We start from the raw sequence: 20,924 nt of genomic DNA on the forward strand, positions 1-20,924 counted from the left end.
CTAGATAATAGGCAGCTAATAAGCGCAGAAATGTTGCAGAAAATCTGAAACGTCAAAAACTCAACAAATATTCACTTAGGATATGCAGATTTTATTTGCAGTATTTCCTCATCTCATTCAATTTTAAGGGAAAAATCTACAAATAAAATGTAAATTTACAGAAAGAGAAAATGACATGTTGTAGATTCCAAACATGCACCACAGGCCAGTTTACATACAGTGGGCATGAGATTGAGAAATCCCATACATTTCGCTGGGACTGTAATATGCAATAAATATATACAGCAGAAAACAAGTCATCATCTACTCATCATGGGAACTTGGCCTAACACATCACAGCTTTTTTTCAATAAGGCTAAATTCCCACGAAGAGCCTTACATGGCTGATCTGCGGTTATCGATTTTGCTGATTGTTTGAATTTCACCATATACTTTATGTGCTGATCTTTATTCAATGGCCTAGTTCACGAATGGAGATCATCTATAGCAACGGTCTCTGGTCAAAGAGGCAGAGAAAATAATAATAATAATCTTTATTATTATATAGCGCTAACATATTCCGCATCGCTTTACAGTTTTGCACACATTATCATCACTGTCCCCGATGGGGCTCACAATCTACATCAGATGGATCAGCAATGTAACCATCAAGGGTCTAATAAAATCCACATATGAAAACAGAGGTCAGAGTTGGAACGCATTAAACAGATGTGTGCTGTCACATACTCACTGTCACATGACTACCTTTGCCGGCGTTGACACCAGACAACCCTCACCGTGTGCAGCATGTAAACTGTGATAATTCACAAATGTGCAGAGGACACCACTTTAACAGAACCTTAATTAGCCAGAATTGTTCCTTTTTTGTTTCCTTTTAGAGTTGTGCTCACAATTAAATCACTCCAGGCTACTTACAGTCACTTGTTGGACCCAGGTTCCTATGTCCCATGTACAGGCAGTACGTTTAACCAGGTAAATGCCATGACATTATACTGCATTCTAAATTTTATCCATGAATACTGAAACCTTTTTCTTAATTACACAATTTGGTTTCTGCAACTGCAGGAAAGTGTTTCAATAAAATCAAAGTTGATTCCTAGTCCACTACACGTGGTACTAACTACTCTAGCGGACAAGCTCCGGCATTCATTCCTGGTTGATCCTAGTAAGTAACGAAATACAAATAGTCAGCTCGCATGTCAATCTATCTATTCTGATATAGGGTACTAACTATCATTATTACCCCATTAGAATCTACTGCTGAATACATCGTCTATCTATGGATCTATGAATAGATTTCAACACCTTCTCCCACAAAAGTGAGTACATCTGACCTTTTGTTATTTATAATCATATTTATATTATCAAGCAAACATCCTTTCTTCTCAGTATAGCGCGGTGAAGATCATATTTTACTTTTCCTAGGACATTGTCCTGTCAGTTTTAAAAATGTTGCTGAATCCCTCATGGAGCCTTGATACTTTTCCATGCACAAATCCCTATGGTATATTAAGAGAAAAATGCTTACCCTTTCTCCAGGGCTCCCTGGTGGTCCAGGGGGTGATTGCATGAAATAACCACCATTGGAATAACCTTTTTCACCCTTCTCTCCCTAGTAAATGCAAAAGACATTATATGAACATAACATAGGTATATGTAGAATAAATATTGGAATACAGGTCAATATGTTACTTGCTACCAGATCTCATGCCATGAACTAGATTTGATCAAACTAGCTTCTTAGTCATATATGTGATTCTCACTAAATTAGAATATCATCAAAAAGTAAATTTATTTCAGTTTTTCAATACAAATAGTGAAACTCATTATATAGTCATTACAAACAGAGTGATCTATTTCACGTGTTTATTTCTGTTAATGTTGATGATTATGGCTTACAGCCAATGAAAACCCAAAACTCATTATCTCAGTAAATTAGAATACTTTATAACACCAGCTTGAAAAATGATTTTAAAATCCAAAATATTGGCCTCCTGAAATTTATGGTCAGTAAATGCACTCAATACTTGGTCAGGGCTCCTTTTGCATCAATTACTGCATCAATGCGGTGTGGCATGGAGGCGATCAGCCTGTGGCACTGCTGAGGTGTTATTGAAGCCCAGATTGCTTTGATAGCAGCCTTCAGCTTGTCTGCATTGTTGGGTCTGGTGTCTCTAATCTTCCTCTTGACAATACCCCATAGATTCTCTATAGGGTTAAGGTCAGGCGAGTTTGCTGGCCTAACAAGCACAGTGATACTGTTGTTTTTAACCCCTTCCTGACATCTGACGTACTATCCCGTCCACGGTACCCGGGCCCGTATGACCGTGGACGAGATAGTACGTCGGGCCCTTTAATGCGATACCGCGACTAAAGTCGCGGTGATCGCATTAAAATTCCGATGCCATCTCACCTTAGAAAAGATGGCGTCGGCATCCCGGGCTGCGATCCCGCCCCCCCGGCATCCAGAGCGCTGTGATTGGCTGTTCAATTCTGAACAGCCAATCGCAGCGTTTCTCATTGTTTCAGCCAATCAGCTTGGCTGAAACAATGATGTCCTAGGCTGAGATCGAGTACCGATGTACTCGATCCTAGAGCCGGTGCCTGGCAACGCCAGGCACCGGCAAAAAGCACCCGGATTGGCGTGATCACCGATCTGATCGATCGCGCCAATCGCAGTGCACAGCGGCGCTATATCGCTGCTGTGCCCTGCCAGTACCGGCCAGGATCGGTGCTATATTAGCACCGATCGTGCTGGAGCCTGATGCAGGCCCAGCAGGGCCTGCAGGAGTTGGCTGGTGCGATCGATTAGATCGGCGATCGCGCCAACCACAGGGCACAGCTGCGGTCACCATGTGACCGCTCTGTGCCCTGCTGGTGACCTGGGCATGACCTGCCTAGTAATCGGAGCTGTGAGCTCCGATTCTAGGCAGTTGCCATGGTCACCAGGCAGATCAGGGATTGGTGGGATCGATGTAATCATTCGATCCCACCAATGACAGGTCACAGCAGCGATGTGACGGCTCTGTGACCTGCCCCCTGACCTGCCTCTGACCTGTCTGACCTGTCTGCAGGGGTCCTCACTCTAGCTGAGGATTCCTGCAGAGAGGTCGGACGCAGCAAGAGCTCCTGTGCTGGGTATTGTGGTGCCACAGCTTGTAGCATCACAATCCCTGCAGAAGAAAGAAGAAGAAGAAAGAAAACTACAATTGTAAGTGCTAATTGATCCCTGATCCCCTGCCCAATCTATCTTCATCCCCCCAATCAATCTTCATCCCCCCAACCCACTTTTGCACCACATCCGTGCGCAGCCGGCGAGCGCTGATCGGTGACGCAGTTCACCGATCAACACTCGCGCTCGCTTTTTTTTCCTTAGCCCCCTTTGCGCCACTTCCGTACACACATCTCGCAGCCGCAAAAGTTGGATAAGTGACACACGTCACTTATCCAAGCTTGTGCCTGCCGTTTTTCATTTTTTTCACCCCCCTTTGTGCCACCTAACTACAACCCTAACTGTTGATCCCTGCCCAATCTCTCTTCATCCACCCCAATCCCCCCATCCCCCTTCCCCCTATTTTTACCCCCCTCCACCCCACTTTTGCGCCACCTCCGTGCGCAGCCGCCGAGCGTTGATTGGTGACGCAGTTCACCGATCAACACTCGAGCTCGCTTTTTGTTCCTTAGCCCCTCCGTACACACATCCCGCAGCTGCGAAACTTGGATAAGTGACACAGTTCACTTATCAGAGTTTGCCGTTTTCCTTTTTTTCCCCCCCCCCCCTTGCACCACCCCGTGCGCACATCCAGCAGCCTAGTTTTGATAAGTGACACTTATCAGCTAGGGCCTGCTGTTGTAGACTTTTTTCCACAGCTTTTTCTTTACAGAAAGTTTACACCAATCACTCCCCCCCTCACGTACACATACAGTTTTCAATAAAGTGTACACCCAAGCACCATATTTACACAAAAATGTCATCAAATTCATCCCAACAGCGCTATACAGCGCAATGAAGGAGGCATATGCTATACTTGCCTCCGACACTGATAGCGATTTGGATGACGATCCGACTTTTCTTTATTTTTCGGATTCTTCATCCTCTTCTTCTTCCTCTTCCCCCTCCTCATCTTCCTCCTCGGGTCCTGCAGAACCGCCACGCAGACGCTCCAGGACAGAAGATGAGGCAGCGCCCACCATGCCCGCAGCTGACCCAGTGCTCCCTGTATGGACCTCGCCCCCCGAAAATTACGAGCCACTGATTCCTGATTTTGTGGCAGAATCAGGAATCAAGTTTGACACCACCGGCCTCACAGAAATTGACTTTTTCAAAGTCTTTTTCTCTGAGGATTTTGTTAACCTCATGGTGGAGCAAACTAATTTGTACGCTCGTCAATTTTTGGAGCAAAACCCTCGTTCAACATTTTCAAACTGGTCTCCTGTAGACGCAGTTGAAATGACACAGTTTTGGGGCCTGGTCCTCCATATGGGGATACTGAAGAAGCCGGAAATTCGGCAATATTGGAGTGTTGATATTTTATACAACACTCCAGTGTTCCGAATGGTCATGGCCCGGACGCGTTTTGAGGCCATCCACAAGTTTCTGCATTATACTGATAATGCAGAGTGTCCCGCACAAGATGACCCCAACTTTGACCGTCTGTTCAAAGTTCGGCCGGTCATCGAACACTTCAACAAAAAGTTTGCTGAAGTGTACATGCCCCAAAGGGACATCTGCGTGGATGAGTCCTTGGTTCACTTCAAGGGAAGGCTGCGATTCCGTCAATACCTGCCCAGTAAGAGGGCCAGGTACGGAATCAAACTCTATAAGTTGTGTGAGAGTACCTCAGGGTACACCCACAAGTTTAGAGTTTACGAAGGGAAGGACACCCGGATTGAACCCCCTGAGTGTCCTCCTTTCCTGGGAGTGAGTGGGAAAATTGTGTGGGATTTGGTGCACCCACTGCTGGATAAAGGTTATCACCTCTACACTGATAACTTTTATACCAGCATTCCACTCTACAAATCCCTCTCTGAGCGACGTACCGCAGCCTGCGGTACTGTCCGCAAAAATCAGAGAGGCCTCCCGAAGACGCTACTTGGGCAGATGCTCCGAAAAGGTGAGAGCAGAGCCCAATGTAGCGACCACCTGCTGGTGGTCAAGTACAAGGACAAGAGAGATGTCCATCTCTTGACCACCATACACGGTGATGGCAGTACCCTCTGCACTGTACGGGGTACCTCTACACAGGTCCTCAAACCGACATGTGTAGTGGGGTACAACAAAAAAATGGGGGGAGTTGATCTCTCCGATCAACTCCTCCAACCGTACAATGCATTGAGGAAGGCCAAGGTGTGGTACAAAAAGCTGGCCGTGCACATCGTCCAAATGGCAATGCTCAACGCATTCCTGCTGTCACAATGTGCATGCCCCAGCGATACGTCGTACCTTCATTTCCAGGAGGTAGTGGTTAAGGCCATGATGTTTGGCGCTCAGGAAGGAGCGGGCCCCAGTACTTCAGGAACTGAAGGTGCTCGTATTGTCCCAGGTCAGCATTTTCCGGGGGTGGTCCCGCCAACCCCAAGAAAAGGTAAGCCGCAAAAAAGGTGTCGAGTGTGTTACAAAAAAGGAATACGCAGGGACACCATTTACCAGTGCGACACCTGCCCCGAAAAACCTGGCCTGTGCATGAAGGATTGCTTCAAATTGTACCACACCTCCATGCACTACTAATTTACATTAGATTAGTTGGGGGCACATCTAGATTTGTTCTTTGGGGGTCTAGTATCCAAAATGATGTCATATGTGGGTTTTTTTCCTGTTTAGGCACATCAGGGACTCTGCAAATGGAACATGACGCCAGCAGACCATCAAAGTCTGCATTCCAAAACAACACTACTTCCCTTTCGAGCCCCAACGTGTGCCTAAACAGTTTTTTCCCACATGTGGGGTACCAGAGTACCCAGGACAAATTGGACAACGACTTTTGGGGTCCAATTTCTCCTGTTACTCTTGGGAAAATTAAAAATTGGGGACTAAATGATCATTTATGTGGGAACAAAACAGGATTTTATATTTTCACGCCTGGGCATTATAATCTTTAGTGAAACACTTGGGGGTTCAAAGTGGTCACCACACATCTAGATAAGTTCCTTAGGGGGTCTAGTTTCCAAAATGGGGTCACTTATGGGGGGTTTCTACTGTTTAGGAACATCAAGGGCTCTGCAAATGGAACATGACGCCCGCAGACCATTCCATCAAAGTCTGCTTTCCAAAACGTCATTACTTCCCTTTCGAGCCCTGACGTGTGCATAACAGTAGTTTTCTCCCACATGTGGGGTATCAGGGGACTCAGGACAAATTGGTCAATAACTTTTGGGGTCCAATTTCTCCTGTTACTCTTGGGAAAATTAAAAATTGGGGACTAAATGATCATTTATGTGGGAACAAAACAGGATTTTATATTTTCACGCCTGGGCATTATAATCTTTAGTGAAGCCCTTGGGGGTTCAAAGTGGTCACCACACATCTAGATAAGTTCCTTAGGGGGTCTAGTTTCCAAAATGGGGTCACTTGTGGGGGGTTTCCACTGTTTAGGCACATCAGACGCTCGTCAAACGTGACATGGCGTCCGATCTCAATTCCAGCCAATTTTAGGTTGAAAAAGTCAAACGGGGCTCCTTCCCTTCTGAGCCCTGCCATGAGCCTAAACAGTGGTTCCCCCCCACATATTGGGTATCAGCGTACTCAGGACAAATTTGTCAACAACCTTTGGGGTCCAATTTCTCCTGTTACCCTTGGGAAAACAAAATATTGGGGACTAAATGATCATGTTTGTGGAAAAAATATGATTTTTTATTTTCACGCCCGGGTGTTATAAACTTCTGTGAAGCCCTTGGGGGTTCAAAGTGGTCACCACACATCTAGATAAGTTCCTTAGGGGGTCTAGTTTCCAAAATGGGGTCACTTGTGGGGGGTTTCCACTGTTTAGGCACATCAGACACTCGTCAAACGCGACATGGCGTCCGATATCAATTCCAGCCAATTTTAGGTTGAAAAAGTCAAACGGGGCTCCTTCCCTTCTGAGCCCTGCCATGTGCCCAAACAGTGGTTCCCCCCCCCCATATATTGGGTATCAGCGTACTCAGGACAAATTTGACAACAACTTTTGGGGTCCAATTTCTCCTGTTACCCTTGGGAAAATAAAAAAATTGTTGCTAAAATATTATTTTTGTGACTAAAAAGTTAAATGTTCATTTTTTCCTTCCACGTTGCTTCTGCTCCTGTGAAGCACCTGAAGGGTTAATAATCTTCTTGAATGTAGTTTTGAGTAGCTTCAGGGGTGCAGTTTTTAGAATGGTGTGACTTTTGGGTATTTTCTGCCATATAGACCCCTCAAAGTGACTTCAAATGTGAGGTGGTCCCTAAAAAAAATGGTTTTGTAAGTTTTGTTGTAAAAATTAGAAATCGCTTGTCAAATTTTAACCCTTATAACTTCCTAACAAAAAAAAATGTTGTTTCCCAAATTGTGCTGATGTAAAGTAGACATGTGGGAAATGTTATTTAGTAACTATTTTGTGTCACATATTTCTCTGTTTTAAGGGCATACAAATTCAAAGTTTGAAAATTGCAAAATTTTCAAAATTTTTGCCATATTTCTGTTTTTTTCATAAATAAACGCAAGTTATAGCGAAAAAATTTTACCACTAAAGTGAAGTACAATATGTCACGAGAAAACACTCTCAGAATCGCCTAGATCCGTTGAAGCGTTCCAGAGTTATAACCTCATAAAGGGACAGTGGTCAGAATTGTAAAAATTGGCTCGGTCATGAACGTGCAAACCACCCTTGGGGGTGAAGGGGTTAAACCAGGTATTGGTATGTTTGGCAGTGTGGACAGGTGCCAAGTCCGGCTGGAGAATGAAATTTCTATCTCCAAAAAGCTTGTCAGCAGAGGGAAGCATGAAATGCTCTAAAATTTCCTGGTAGATGGCTGCACTGACTTAGGTCTTGATAAAACACAGTGGATCTACCCCAACAGATGACATGGCTCCCCAAACCATCACTGATTGTGGAAACTTCACACTAGACCTCAAGCAGCTTGGATTGTGTGTCTTTCCGCTCTTCCTCCAGACTCTGAGACCTTGATTTCCAAATGAAATGCAAAATTTACTTTCATCTGAAAACATCTTGGACCACTGAGCAACAGTCCAGTTCTTTTTCGCCTTGGCCCAGGTAAGACACCTCTTGCATTGTCTATTGGTCATGAGTAGAGTTGAGCGATACCGTCCGATACTTCAAAGTATCGGATCGGAATGGATCGGCCGATCTTTAAAAAAAGTATCGGTATCGCCGATTCCGATACCGGAAGTCCCATTCAAGTCTATGGGACTTCCGGTATCGGAATAAGAAAAACCCTGTTTTTGCCTTGTACAGCCTCTCTGGGGTCTGTACGGGCCTTTCGGGGGGCTGTGCCGGCCTGCCAGGGGGTCTGTGCAGGCTCCGGTGGTCTGTGCCGGCCTGCCGGGGGGCTGTGCCGGCCTGCCGGTGGTCTGTGCAGGCTCCGGTGGGCTGTGCCGGCCTGCCGGTGGGCTGTGCCGGCCTGCCGGTGGGCTGTGCCGGCCTGCCGGTGGGCTGTGCCGGCCTGCCGGGGGGCTGTGCCGGCCTGCCGGTGGTCTGTGCAGGCTCCGGGGGGCTGTGCCGGCCTGCCGGGGGGCTGTGCCGGCCTGCCGGTGGTCTGTGCAGGCTTCGGGGGTCTGTGCAGGCATCGTCCGATGGGACTACAAGTCCCATCGGGCGATGCCTGCTACCATGACAGTGATTGACACATTAGCCAATGATGGGACAGTAGTAGTCCCATCATCCGGCTAATGTGTTGAATGTAAAAAAAAAAAAAAAAAAATTACATGCTACATAAATGCTACATACATACAACATGCATACTACATACATGCTACATTCATACTACATACTACATACATGCTACATTCATACTACATAAATACTACATACATACTACATATATACTACATGCATGCTACATACATACAACATGCATACTACATACATGCTACATTCATACTACATAAATACTACATGCAACATACATACTACATATATACTACATACATACTACATATATACTACATGCATGCTACATACATACTGCATGCTACATACATACTACATGCTACATACATACCACATATACTACATACATACTACATGCATGCTACATACATACCACATACATACTACATACATACTACATACATACTACATGCATGCTACATACATAACACATACATACTACATACATACTACATGCTACATACATACCACATACATACTACATATATACTACATGCATGCTACATACATACTGCATGCTACATACATGCTACATACATACTACATACATACCACATATATACTACATACATACAATACATTCATACAATACATACATAGACATACAGTACATATAACATAGAGTAACATACTTACCAATACTTGTCACATTGTTCCCTGAAGCCATTGTCTTTTCCGGAATAAATATTAACATAACAAACCACAAAAATACTCACCCACGATCCGAAGCAGTCCACGAGTGTGTCCCACAACGATCTTGGGTAGAGAACGGCAGCATCAGCTGATGCTGCCGTTCTCTACGGGCTGCAGGAATCCAATGACGGAAGGTAGGTATCCTTCCGCACTGTATTCCTCCGCCACTTAAAAAAAAAAAAGTCCCTAGTCTCACTTTATGCCATTGCTGTGTGGGAATTTCCCACGCAGCAATGGCATAAAGTGAGACTAGGGACTTTTTTTTTTTTAAGTGGTGGAGGAATACAGTGCGGAAGGATACCTACCTTCCGTCATTGGATTCCTGCAGCCCGTAGAGAACGGCAGCATCATCTGATGCTGCAGTTCTCTACCCAAGATCGTCGTGGGACACACTCGTGGACTGCTTCGGATCGTGGGTGAGTATTTTTGTGGTTTGTTATGTTAATATTTATTCCGGAAAAGACAATGGCTTCGGGGAACAATGTGACAAGTATTGGTAAGTATGTTACTCTGTGTTATATGTACTGTATGTCTATGTATGTATTGTATGAATGTATTGTATGTATGTAGTATATATGTGGTATGTATGTAGCATGTAGTATGTATGTAGCATGCATGTAGCATGCAGTATGTATGTAGCATGCATGTAGTATATATGTAGTATGTATGTAGCATGCATGTAGTATATATGTAGCATGTATGTAGTATGTATGTGGTATGTATGTAGCATGTAGTATGTATGTAGCATGCATGTAGTATATATGTAGCATGTATGTAGCATGTATGTAGCATGTATGTAGTATGTATGTAGTATGTATGTGGTATGTATGTAGCATGTAGTATGTATGTAGTATGTATGTAGCATGTATGTAGCATGTATGTAGCATGTATGTGGTATGTATGTAGCATGTAGTATGTATGTAGCATGCATGTAGTATATATGTAGTATGTATGTAGCATGCATGTAGTATGTATGTAGCATGCATGTAGTATATATGTAGTATGTATGTAGCATGCATGTAGTATGTATGTAGCATGCATGTAGGATGTATGTAGCATGTATGTAGCATGTATGTGGTATGTATGTAGCATGTAGTATGTATGTAGCATGCATGTAGTATATATGTAGTATGTATGTAGCATGCATGTAGTATGTATGTAGCATGCATGTAGTATATATGTAGTATGTATGTAGCATGCATGTAGTATGTATGTAGCATGCATGTAGGATGTATGTAGCATGTATGTAGTATGTATGTAGCATGCAGTATGTATGTAGCATGTATGTAGTATATATGTAGTATGTATGTAGTATATATGTAGTATGTATGTAGCATGTAGTATGTATGTATGTAGCATGTAGTATGTATGTAGCATGTAGTATGTATGTAGCATGTAGTATGTATGTAGCATGTAGTATGTATGTAGCATGTAGTATGTATGTAGCATGTAGTATGTATGTAGTATGTATGTAGCATGTATGTAGCATGCATGTAGTATGTATGTAGTATTTTTTTTTTTTTTTTTTTCTTTTTTTAACATTTAACACATTAGCCGGATGATGGGACTACTACTGTCCCATCATTGGCTAATGTGTCAATCACTGTCATGGTAGCAGGCATCGCCAGATGGGACTTGTAGTCCCATCGGACGATGCTTACACAGACCCCCGGACATCAGCACAGCCCCCCGGCAGGCCGGCACAGCCCCCCGGCAGGCCGGTACAGACCCCCACAGGGTGCACAGACCACCGGCAGGCCAGCACAGCCCCCCGGCAGGCCGGTACAGACCCCCACAGGGTGCACAGACCACCGGCAGGCCGGCACAGCCCCCCGGCAGGCCGGTACAGACCCCGGGCAGTCCACACAGCCCCCCGGAAGGCCCGAAATGACGGCGCATCATGATGCGCACACACCGCGCATCATGATGACGTCAGGCTGTCAATCAACTTTGAACTTCCGATTCCGATGCCGAATTCCGATATTGAAAAAATATCGGAAGTCGGTATCGGAATTCCGATACAGCAAGTATCGGCCGATAGCCGATACTTGCGGTATCGGAATGCTCAACACTAGTCATGAGTGGATTGACACAAGGAATGTGATACTTCTAGCCCATGTCCTGGATAAGAGGTGTGTGTGGTGGTTCTTGAAGAAATGACTCCAGCAGCAGTCAATTCTTATGAATCTCCCTCAAATTTTTGAATGGCCTTTTCTTAACAATCCTCTCAAGGCTGCGGTTATCCCGGTTGCTTGTGCATCTTTTTCTACCACACTTTTTCCTTACACTCAACTTTCCATTAATATGCTTGGATACAGCACTATGAACAGCCAGATTCTTTAGCAATGACCTTTTGAGGCTTACTATCCTTATGTAGTGTGTCAATGTGTAGCATTAGCTTCGGTCCCCGTTGTAAACTGGTTAACCCCTTGTGATGGATTGCAGTGGGGGACCTGATTGAACGGTAGAGAGGTATGGATATTGTCGTTTCTTTTTATAGGAGAACAAGGGATTCAGTTGGATTAGCAGACTAATAAATTTGGTTAAAAACTTTGTGTAATTATTTCATTAAAATAATTTGTAATTAATGTCTGTCTGTATTTTTTAACCCTTTACTACTATAGAATTAATAATGGATAAGTGTCTTATTGACTCCTCTCCATTATTAACCGGGCTTAATGTCACCTTTTCAATAGCAAGGTGACATTAGCCCCTTTTATTCACTCATGAGCCACTGCTAAAGGCAATGGGAATAGAGAGGCTAAGTGCCAGAAAAGGCGCATCTTATAGAAGCGCCTTTCCTGGGGTGGCTGGGGGGTAGATTTTTTTTAGCCACACAGGGGCCAAAAACAATGCTCCCTCTCTTGGCTATTAATATCTGCCCTCACTCACTGGCTTTCCCTCTCTGGCGGAGAAAATACCGCCGGAGCTCACATAATTTTTTACAACGAATTTACCCATTAATTTAACACCTACATGTCCCAAATTTCACACACACACACACACACACACACACACACACACACACACACACACACAGGGCTTGCAAGGGTACAGAGCACAGACAGTGCTTTCAAGGGTGCAGAGCACAGACAGTGCTTTCAAGGGTGCAGAGCACAGACAGGGCTTTCAAGGGTGCAGAGCACAGACAGGGCTTGCAAGGGTGCAGAGCACAGACAGGGCTTGCAAGGGTGCAGAGCACAGACAGGGCTTGCAAGGGTGCAGAGCACAGACAGGGCTTGCAAGGGTGCAGAGCACAGACAGGGCCTGCAAGGGTGCAGAGCACAGACAGGGCCTGCAAGGGTGCAGAGCACAGACAGGGCCTGCAAGGGTGCAGAGCACAGACAGTGCCTGCAAGGGTGCAGAGCACAGACAGGGCTTTCAAGGGTGCAGAGCACAGACAGGGCTTTCAAGGGTGCAGAGCACAGACAGGGCTTTCAAGGGTGCAGAGCACAGACAGGGCTTTCAAGGGTGCAGAGCACAGACAGGGCTTTCAAGGGTGCAGAGCACAGACAGGGCTTTCAAGGGTGCAGAGCACAGACAGGGCTTTCAAGGGTGCAGAGCACAGACAGGGCTTTCAAGGGTGCAGAGCACAGACAGGGCTTTCAAGGGTGCAGAGCACAGACAGGGCTTTCAAGGGTGCAGAGCACAGACAGGGCTTTCAAGGGTGCAGAGCACAGACAGGGCTTTCAAGGGTGCAGAGCACAGACAGGGCCTGCAAGGGTGCAGAGCACAGACAGGGCCTGCAAGGGTGCAGAGCACAGACAGGGCCTGCAAGGGTGCAGAGCACAGACAGGGCCTGCAAGGGTGCAGAGCACAGACAGGGCCTGCAAGGGTGCAGAGCACAGACAGGGCCTGCAAGGGTGCAGAGCACAGACAGAAAGGACACAAGGAAAGACAGAGTTCAGACAGGGAGACAGCACGAGACAAGGTACAGGGTCCAGGAAATGCTGCCTCCTGGAGGGTGGAAGGTTAGGTGTAAGACAAAGCTAGGACGGAGACACAGAGGCCAGGATATTCTGCCTCCTGGCGGGCAGACAGAGAATACTAAGCAAGGCTAGGAGTATTCCTCCAGAGAAGTAGGAGATACACAGGAGAGGACCTGGCAGGCTCAGTAGCAAGATATTGAGTTTCGACTTTGCACAGGCAATGTTCCAGTGGGTGGGGCAGGCCTATATAGTAGAGGGCTCTAGGTAATTGGTCAGGGACACATTAGACAGGTGCACCCTGACTCCATAAGAAGCAGAGAGTTCAGGCACCGCCCCCCTATACACAAAGTCAGGAAGCATGAACACAACAGACAGGAGATAAGAGGGACAGAGCATGGAGCTGGTAGTATACAGAAATCACAGCAAGGCCTGGAGCAGTGAGCAAGTTGGTGAGTGGGAAATGGGAGGCCATGCAGCGATGCCAGCAGGGTTGTTACAGTACCCCCCTTTACAGCCCCTCTTTCTCAAGCCTGCCAGAATGACCTGAAGAAGGAGTAAGGGACCACACACAGTCCAACACAGTCCAGGCTGACACTACATCCTTCAGGTAGGGTGGAGTATGGGTGCCATCACGTATCATAGAGTGCCAAGTTTCTTGGTGCCCGACGAGGTCAGCTTCCAACACAGAGGGTACAAAGACTTGGACCTCCTCCTCCTGATTGACAAAAAGCAGGGACCTGGAAGTTTCAGACTTGACCTGGAAACTGAAAACACCTTCACTGAGTCCATCTTTAGCCCATTATCCAAAGAAAATTTGACCACCTTCTCCAGGTGGGTGAGAAATGGAGATACATAGGCCACTGTTCCCACCTCTTCATCCACCTGCCATATGGAAGCTGGAGGCATACATACAGGGAGCCACTTCAGCCAGTTACTCAGAAAAAACTGGGCCACCTCTTTCATGTTAGAGGATGAGTAGTGCTCAGTCTTGGGACCTTCACCTACTGGCCATAGAGGAGCCGAGGGCATCCACTCAGGAGCCATCTTTAGCCTTTTATCCTGGGGAAGACAATCAAGAGGCAGGGATGCTCTTGGGAGCAGATCACTGGTATTGTCGATGGAGACGTGTGAAGAGAATGCCTCCGCTCCCCTCTCTTCGGAGACGTCATCACACCTTGACTCGACGACTAGCAAACCAGGCGAAGAAGACAACCTTGCTGTCTGAATCCGACGGAAGGGAACCAGACACCTCTTGTCACTTGGTTGGTTCAAGCGCGGTACCTTGCTGGGTCTCCAGACATAAATGGGCACACGGATCTCTGGTTCAGAATGACCCATGGGTATACCAGTCAGCAAGTGGAAGACGAACTTCTTCGTATACAAAGCTCCAACCTGGAGCTCTAGTTGTCCTTGCAGGACTAGACTGTTCTCAAAGAGGGCTCGGCCACCTTTAGACAATGCCCACGCCAGGTTCTGGAGCTGGAGAACGGAGATCACACACTGACTCTGTATGGCTGGTGGCTTGAACACACCAACGCTCCGAGAAGGCAACAAAACAGTCATAGATTTTAATGGAGAGGGAGTACTCTCACCAAGGGCAGCCTCTCCTACTGGCCCAGGGTTCTGGAGTGCAGGATTCACAGGGCAGAGACCGCCAGGATGTTCTTTCAAAAGACCAGATTCCGGCTGCAACTTTGCCAGCCTCTTTTTATTAGACCTCTTGGATCTTGCACGGGAGGCCTCATTGGCAGACTGTGGAATAGGTGAGTGATGGACGGTCATAGACAGATGAGACGATTCACCCACAGGTTCCTCTTGTCTGGTCTGTCTCTGGAAGCTTGGAGGGGAAGACTTTTCAGGAGCAGCTGGCCGAGGCATGTCAAAGACTTTACGGAAGGCCACCAGGAAGGCCCCCATGCTCAGGATGACAGTGTCCCTTGCTTCCCAGAGGGGACAGATCCATAATAAAGCATCTCCAGCTAGGTAGGACACGATGTATCCCACCTTGACCCGGTCAGAGGGGAAACAAGCTGCATTCTGCAGGATATAGCGCAAGCACTTTTTCAGGAACCCTTGGCACTCAATAGGATTCCCATAGAACCTAGGCGGGTCTGCTGGGTCGTGCCCTCATAGGCCAGAAGTTGCTCATAGATAGCCTTAGAGACTATGATTGGTTCAGAAGTCTCAACAATCAGAACCACGCAGGGTGGAACAAATTCTTCTGATTGCTCATACTGGCAGGACACAAGTTCATGACGCTCTGCTAGCGGAAGGACATGGGACTCAGCGGGGCCATGGCCTGTGCAAACTGTCACACTTGCACCTTGGATGATTGACGTGAGACGGGGGGTTATATATATATTGTGATGCAGTGACCCCTGTGACAGCTATGGGGTGCTGTATGGGCTTCCCAGGACATGCATGCAGGCGTTTCCTTTATTGTGATGGGGAAATGGTGAGCGGCAGGATTGTAAATGGCCGATATGTATCACAAGGGTGGGTGCCTTGTGATGGAAGCTGGAACGTGTATTAATCAGCAGAGATATACTGCTGAGGATTTGTTGTTGTGTATCAGGGAAGCTTCCAGGTGACTTGGTGAGATGGGTGGGACCAGTCACCTACAAACCCACCCAGAGGCATGTGTCTGAACGCCCAATGTAAAGCCTGTGTGTGTATGGCTGGGTGTGTTAAAAGGACCTGCATTGAGGTCATGACCATGTGATCTTTACCTCAGCTGTGGGCATGGTATGTACCATATAATGTGCCTGAGGTCTGGTCACAGGAGAGAGAGTGTGTACCTGAATGGTTCAGGGTGCAAGGTCCTGGAGGGTCAGTGATGGGAGATTCTGGGAGAAGAATCGGATACCTGGAGCACATGCTGCGACCTTGGACCTGGTGAGGCGTGAGTGTTGGACAGTCTAAGGAGGGGACAGATGTCCTAAATAGCACCCGCTGAGGCCCTGGACCTGGTGGCTGGTGTGTTGGGAGACCCTGGGAGGAGGGTTGGATCGCTGAATAGCACCCGGTGAGGCCTGTGTGTTGGACGGTTCCAAAGTGGGGACGGACGTCCTCAATAGCACACAGACAGGCCACGTGTGTTTGCAGAGTCAGTGATGGCACCGCATTGGGGGAGCTACTGCCCATCTGTGGATCTGGACTGTCAGGTGGCCTGGTGAGCAAGGCATTGTCCGGGATGGTGATCCCAGTTCGGCAGCTTCCCTGAGAGAGAGGACTAACAAAGAGTTGGCATCTGGTGCAGGAGCTCCTGCAAGGTAACCCCCGACATGGGGATATAACTGTTGGTCGTTTTGAGGTTCTATGAACGCTAATGAACTGTTTGGCATGCAGTCGCCCATGGTCACTGGACATATACAGTATATATGTATTCTATGTTTATATATCTATTCTTTCGATTGTGGTGATTGGAATCCAATATATGTCCATTTTGCAAGCCGGCGAGAAAATCTCGTCATATGGATGTCACACGGACGCTTAGATGCGAGAAAATCGCATCATTGCATTTAAAACGGATTACATACAGATCTACATATGGAAAACAGTTGTGCGATTACCGCATGACAAAATCGGACCGATTTTTTTAAATGTTGCGTCTGACTCCGGCCTTTCCTGTATCATCATGAACAGAACGGCAGCAGGTACAGGATGTCAGAGCGATGACACATATTGCTTGATGATAATTTTTCTGCAGACGCACCAGGATTAGCTGTGTATATAGTGTTTATTTATTTTATGAGTCAGCAGTTGTAGGAGCCATAATACTGTGTATGTGGGGCCTGTGGGGGCCAGCATAATCTATGTGAGATCATACTATATAGAGAGCTATGGGAATATATGGTTTGCAGAGGGGCTGTGAGTGGCAGCATACTATACTGTGTGTGGGGACTGAAGTATTTCTGTTTTATTGAAATATTGGCGATCAAGCGATTGCAGATTCATGTCAATTATGGGGACTAATACAAATAAAAACATTATAAACCATAAAATAAAAAAAAAATCCATTTGGTATCCTCCTAATTGTACTGGCCAGAAGAATCATGTTGCCAGATCACTTTAACTCCTTAGTGACAGAGCCAATTTGGTACTTAATGACCAAGCCAATTTTTACAATTATGACCACTGTCACTTTATGAAGTTATAGCTCTGGAACTCTTCAAAGTATCCCAATGATTCTGAGAATGTTCTTTTGAGACATATTGTCCTTTATGTTAGTGGTAAAATTTCTTCGATATAACGTGTGCTTATTTTTTTAAAAAAATGGATATTTGGCAAATATTTTGAAAATTTTGCAATTTTCAAACTTTAAATTTTTGTACCCTTAAGAGAGTGGTGCCACACAAAATAGTTAATAAATAACATTTCCCACATGGCAACTTTACACCAGAGCAATTTTGGAAACAATTTTTTTTTGTTAGGATGGTAAAAGGGTTAAAAGTTGACTAGCGATTTTCTCATTTTTCCAACAAAATTTACAAAACTATTTTTTAGGGACCTCCTCACATTTGAAATGAGTTTGGGGGGTCAATATAACAGAAAATACCCAAAAGTGACACCATTCTAAAAACTGCACCCCCACAAGGTGCGCAAAACCACATCAAGCAGTTTATTAACCCTTCAGGTGCTTCATGAGAACTAAAGAATTTTACTTTTTTCACAAAAAAGCTATTTGTGAAAATAAAAAAAACTTGGTTCAAAGGGTATCAGGAGAAAATGGATCACAAAATTTGTTGTGCAATTTCTCCTAAGTACGCCAATATCCCGTATGTAGGGGGAAAGCCACTTTTTGTGGGCATGGCAGGGCTCAGAAGGGAGGGAGTACAGTTTGACTTTTTGAATTCAAAACTGGTTGGAATCAATGGTGGCGCCTTGTCGCTTTTGGAGACACCTTGATGTACCTAAACAGTGGAACCCTCCCAATTCTATCTCCAACCTTAACCCAACATACCCCTAATAATCCCAACCCTAACCACAGTCCTAACCCCAACACACCCCTAACCCTAATCCCAACCCTAACATAACCCTAACCCTAACACACTCCTAAGCATAATCCCAACCATAATCATAATCCCAACCATAACCACAATCCTAACCCTGGCTCCAACCCTAACTTTAGCACAACCCTAACCCTAGCCCCAACCATAACCCTTACACAACCCTAGCCCTAGCTCTAGCCCCAAACATAACCCTAGCCCTAGCCCTAATGGAAAAATGGAAATACATTTTTTATTGTATTATTTTTACCTTACTAAGGGGGAGATAAAGGGGGTTTGATTCACTATTTTCTTTTTATTTTGATCACCTTGATAGGGTCTATCACAATGATCAAAATGAACAAATAGGAAAAATTTCCTATTGTTGCTAGGTGCCGGCCAGCAGATCTTGGCGGGTGTACTGCGTATGCGCCCGCCATTTTCTTCCTGGAAGAAGACACTGCCGGCCGGGGGACACCATGGGGGTATGCAGGAGGATCCAGGGACACTGGAGGTACCGGGGGGATCAGCGGACCCCATTTTTCTCTCCTCTGAAGTGTGATCACATCAGAGGAGAGAGAAATTAATTGGAAAATCTGACTTTTTTTTGTGGTAGCCGTTATTCTGTTAATAACGGCGATCGAAACACTGGGGTCAGTAAAAACTGACCTGAATCGTGTTCACTGGGGTCTTAGCTACCCCCGGTAGCTGAGACCCCAGAGAAATTCCTCTGAGGAATAAATACCCTTAACTGCTGCCGTTAAAAAGGCGTATTGGCGGTCGTTAAGGGGTTCCAAAAACAATGGTGGAATTATTTGTTCTTTCACCATAACACACCACTTGGAATTTTCTTTTTGTTTTTCAGCCTATTATTGGGGAAGTAAAAAGTGACATTTAAAGCTGCAACTCATCCAGCAAAAATGAAGAGAATAAAAACAGCAAAAATGAAAACGAAATGAAAAACAAAACTAACAAAATAAAACAGCCCATTCCTATGAGACTGGAGACTGAAGTAAAATTTGTGGCATAAGGTGAAGATTAATTTGAAGAGCAGGTGTTGCCATGCCCATCTCCATGACAATCATTTTCGTGGCACTGGGTAAAATTGTTGATAAAATGTCAAAGGTCTCAAAGTTATAGCTTATCATCGCATTGCACAAAATTGTGATTTGTTTAAAAAGTGTTTTACAAGTAAACATTTTGCAGAATCGTATGCCATACAGTAGAGCAGCATTATTGGTTATACTGTTGGTTATAATGTCTCTCATTACGTTTTTTTTTTTTTTGCATACTGTTGAATGCTACAATGATAGGTGCTCTATCAAAAGGAATGTATTTGAAGGGTGTAGAAAAATAAAGTGGCAGCAATGGAATCAATGGGTATCCAAGGGTTTACAATGGCAGGTGAAATAGTTACTGTTTTTCAACATACCTTAATAAAATAATGGTTCAAATGCTGGGAATTCAGTGGATAGCCTGAAAGAAATCAAGTATCAATTAAACTGTGTCAGTTTAAGGCTAGGGCTACACTTTGGTGAAGTTCATTCGGTGCGGTTGCTACATTCATGTGTTAGACATGTGAATGAGGTCACATTGCAACATTGACACTGCTATGACTACATAAGCAAGATCGAGAACTTTGCATGATTTAAGCGTGGTTTTAAGTATGGTTTAATTAAGAATAGTAAATTATTTAATTAAGAATAGTAAATTAGTCTTCTGTGTCTTCATTTCAATTAAAGGATTTTTTTACTGCATGTCTGTATTTTATTTACAATTTGACTATGGGATAGTAATAGGGGCGTCTTATTGACACTTCTCCATTACTAACCTCGGGGCTTGATGTCACAAAGATGACATAAACCCCCCCTACTATTACTCCACTTGCCACCGCTACAGGGCAAGTGGGAAGAGTGGAGGCTAAGTGCCAGAATTGGAGCATCTTACAGATGCTCCTTTTCTGGGGCGACTGAGAGCTGATATTTTTAGCCAGGGAGGGGCCAGTATCCATGGCCCCTTCCTAGGTTATTAATATCAGTTCACAGCTGTCTGCATAGCCTTTGCTGGCTATTAATTATACGGAGACCTCATGTCATTTTTTGGGGGGTCCCCCATTTTAATAGCCAATAAAGGCTAAGTATACAGCTGTGAGCTGATATTAATAGACTGGGAAGCTTCATGGGTATTCCCCCCTTCCCAGGCAAGAAACATTGGCCCCCAGCCGTCGGCTTACCCTCTGCTGATTACGAAAATTGTGCGGGAGTCCTTGCCATTTTTTTCAGAAAAAAAAACTTTTATCAATTAAATACATGACCAGTAAATTGTACATACACTCCACTAATTGTATTTATCACCTGACACCTATATATCTACCTATTTTATTTGTATTTACTGTATGTAATCCATCTTTTCTATTCTGTAGGCTCCTGCAGTGATTTTACAGAACCCA

At 45.2% G+C, this 20,924-nt stretch overlaps 1 protein-coding gene and 1 long non-coding RNA gene across 5 annotated transcripts in view; one reads left to right on the forward strand and one right to left on the reverse strand.

Annotated features, from left to right (window-relative positions):
* The window catches only part of COL15A1 (collagen type XV alpha 1 chain), a 1,161,047-nt gene that overhangs the window by 222,048 nt on the left and 918,075 nt on the right, over nt 1-20,924 (reverse strand). For all 4 annotated transcript variants that reach the window (XM_073587711.1, XM_073587710.1, XM_073587708.1 and 1 more), the window contains 2 exons: nt 19,908-19,951; nt 1,529-1,612 (listed from right to left, as the gene is read on the reverse strand). In XM_073587711.1, the coding sequence (XP_073443812.1) occupies nt 1,529-1,612; nt 19,908-19,951 (128 nt within the window). The remainder of the gene's footprint in view (nt 1-1,528; nt 1,613-19,907; nt 19,952-20,924) is intronic.
* On the forward strand, nt 878-19,870 carry LOC141099718 (uncharacterized). Its single transcript, XR_012234507.1, has 4 exons — nt 878-972; nt 1,066-1,165; nt 1,252-1,319; nt 19,341-19,870. It is a non-coding gene; the product is annotated as an uncharacterized lncRNA (long non-coding RNA).

This window comes from Dendrobates tinctorius, unplaced genomic scaffold (assembly GCF_039654945.1).
Source record: "Dendrobates tinctorius isolate UK_male_01 unplaced genomic scaffold, ASM3965494v1 ptg000102l, whole genome shotgun sequence".
NCBI classification, from domain to species: domain Eukaryota; kingdom Metazoa; phylum Chordata; class Amphibia; order Anura; family Dendrobatidae; genus Dendrobates; species Dendrobates tinctorius.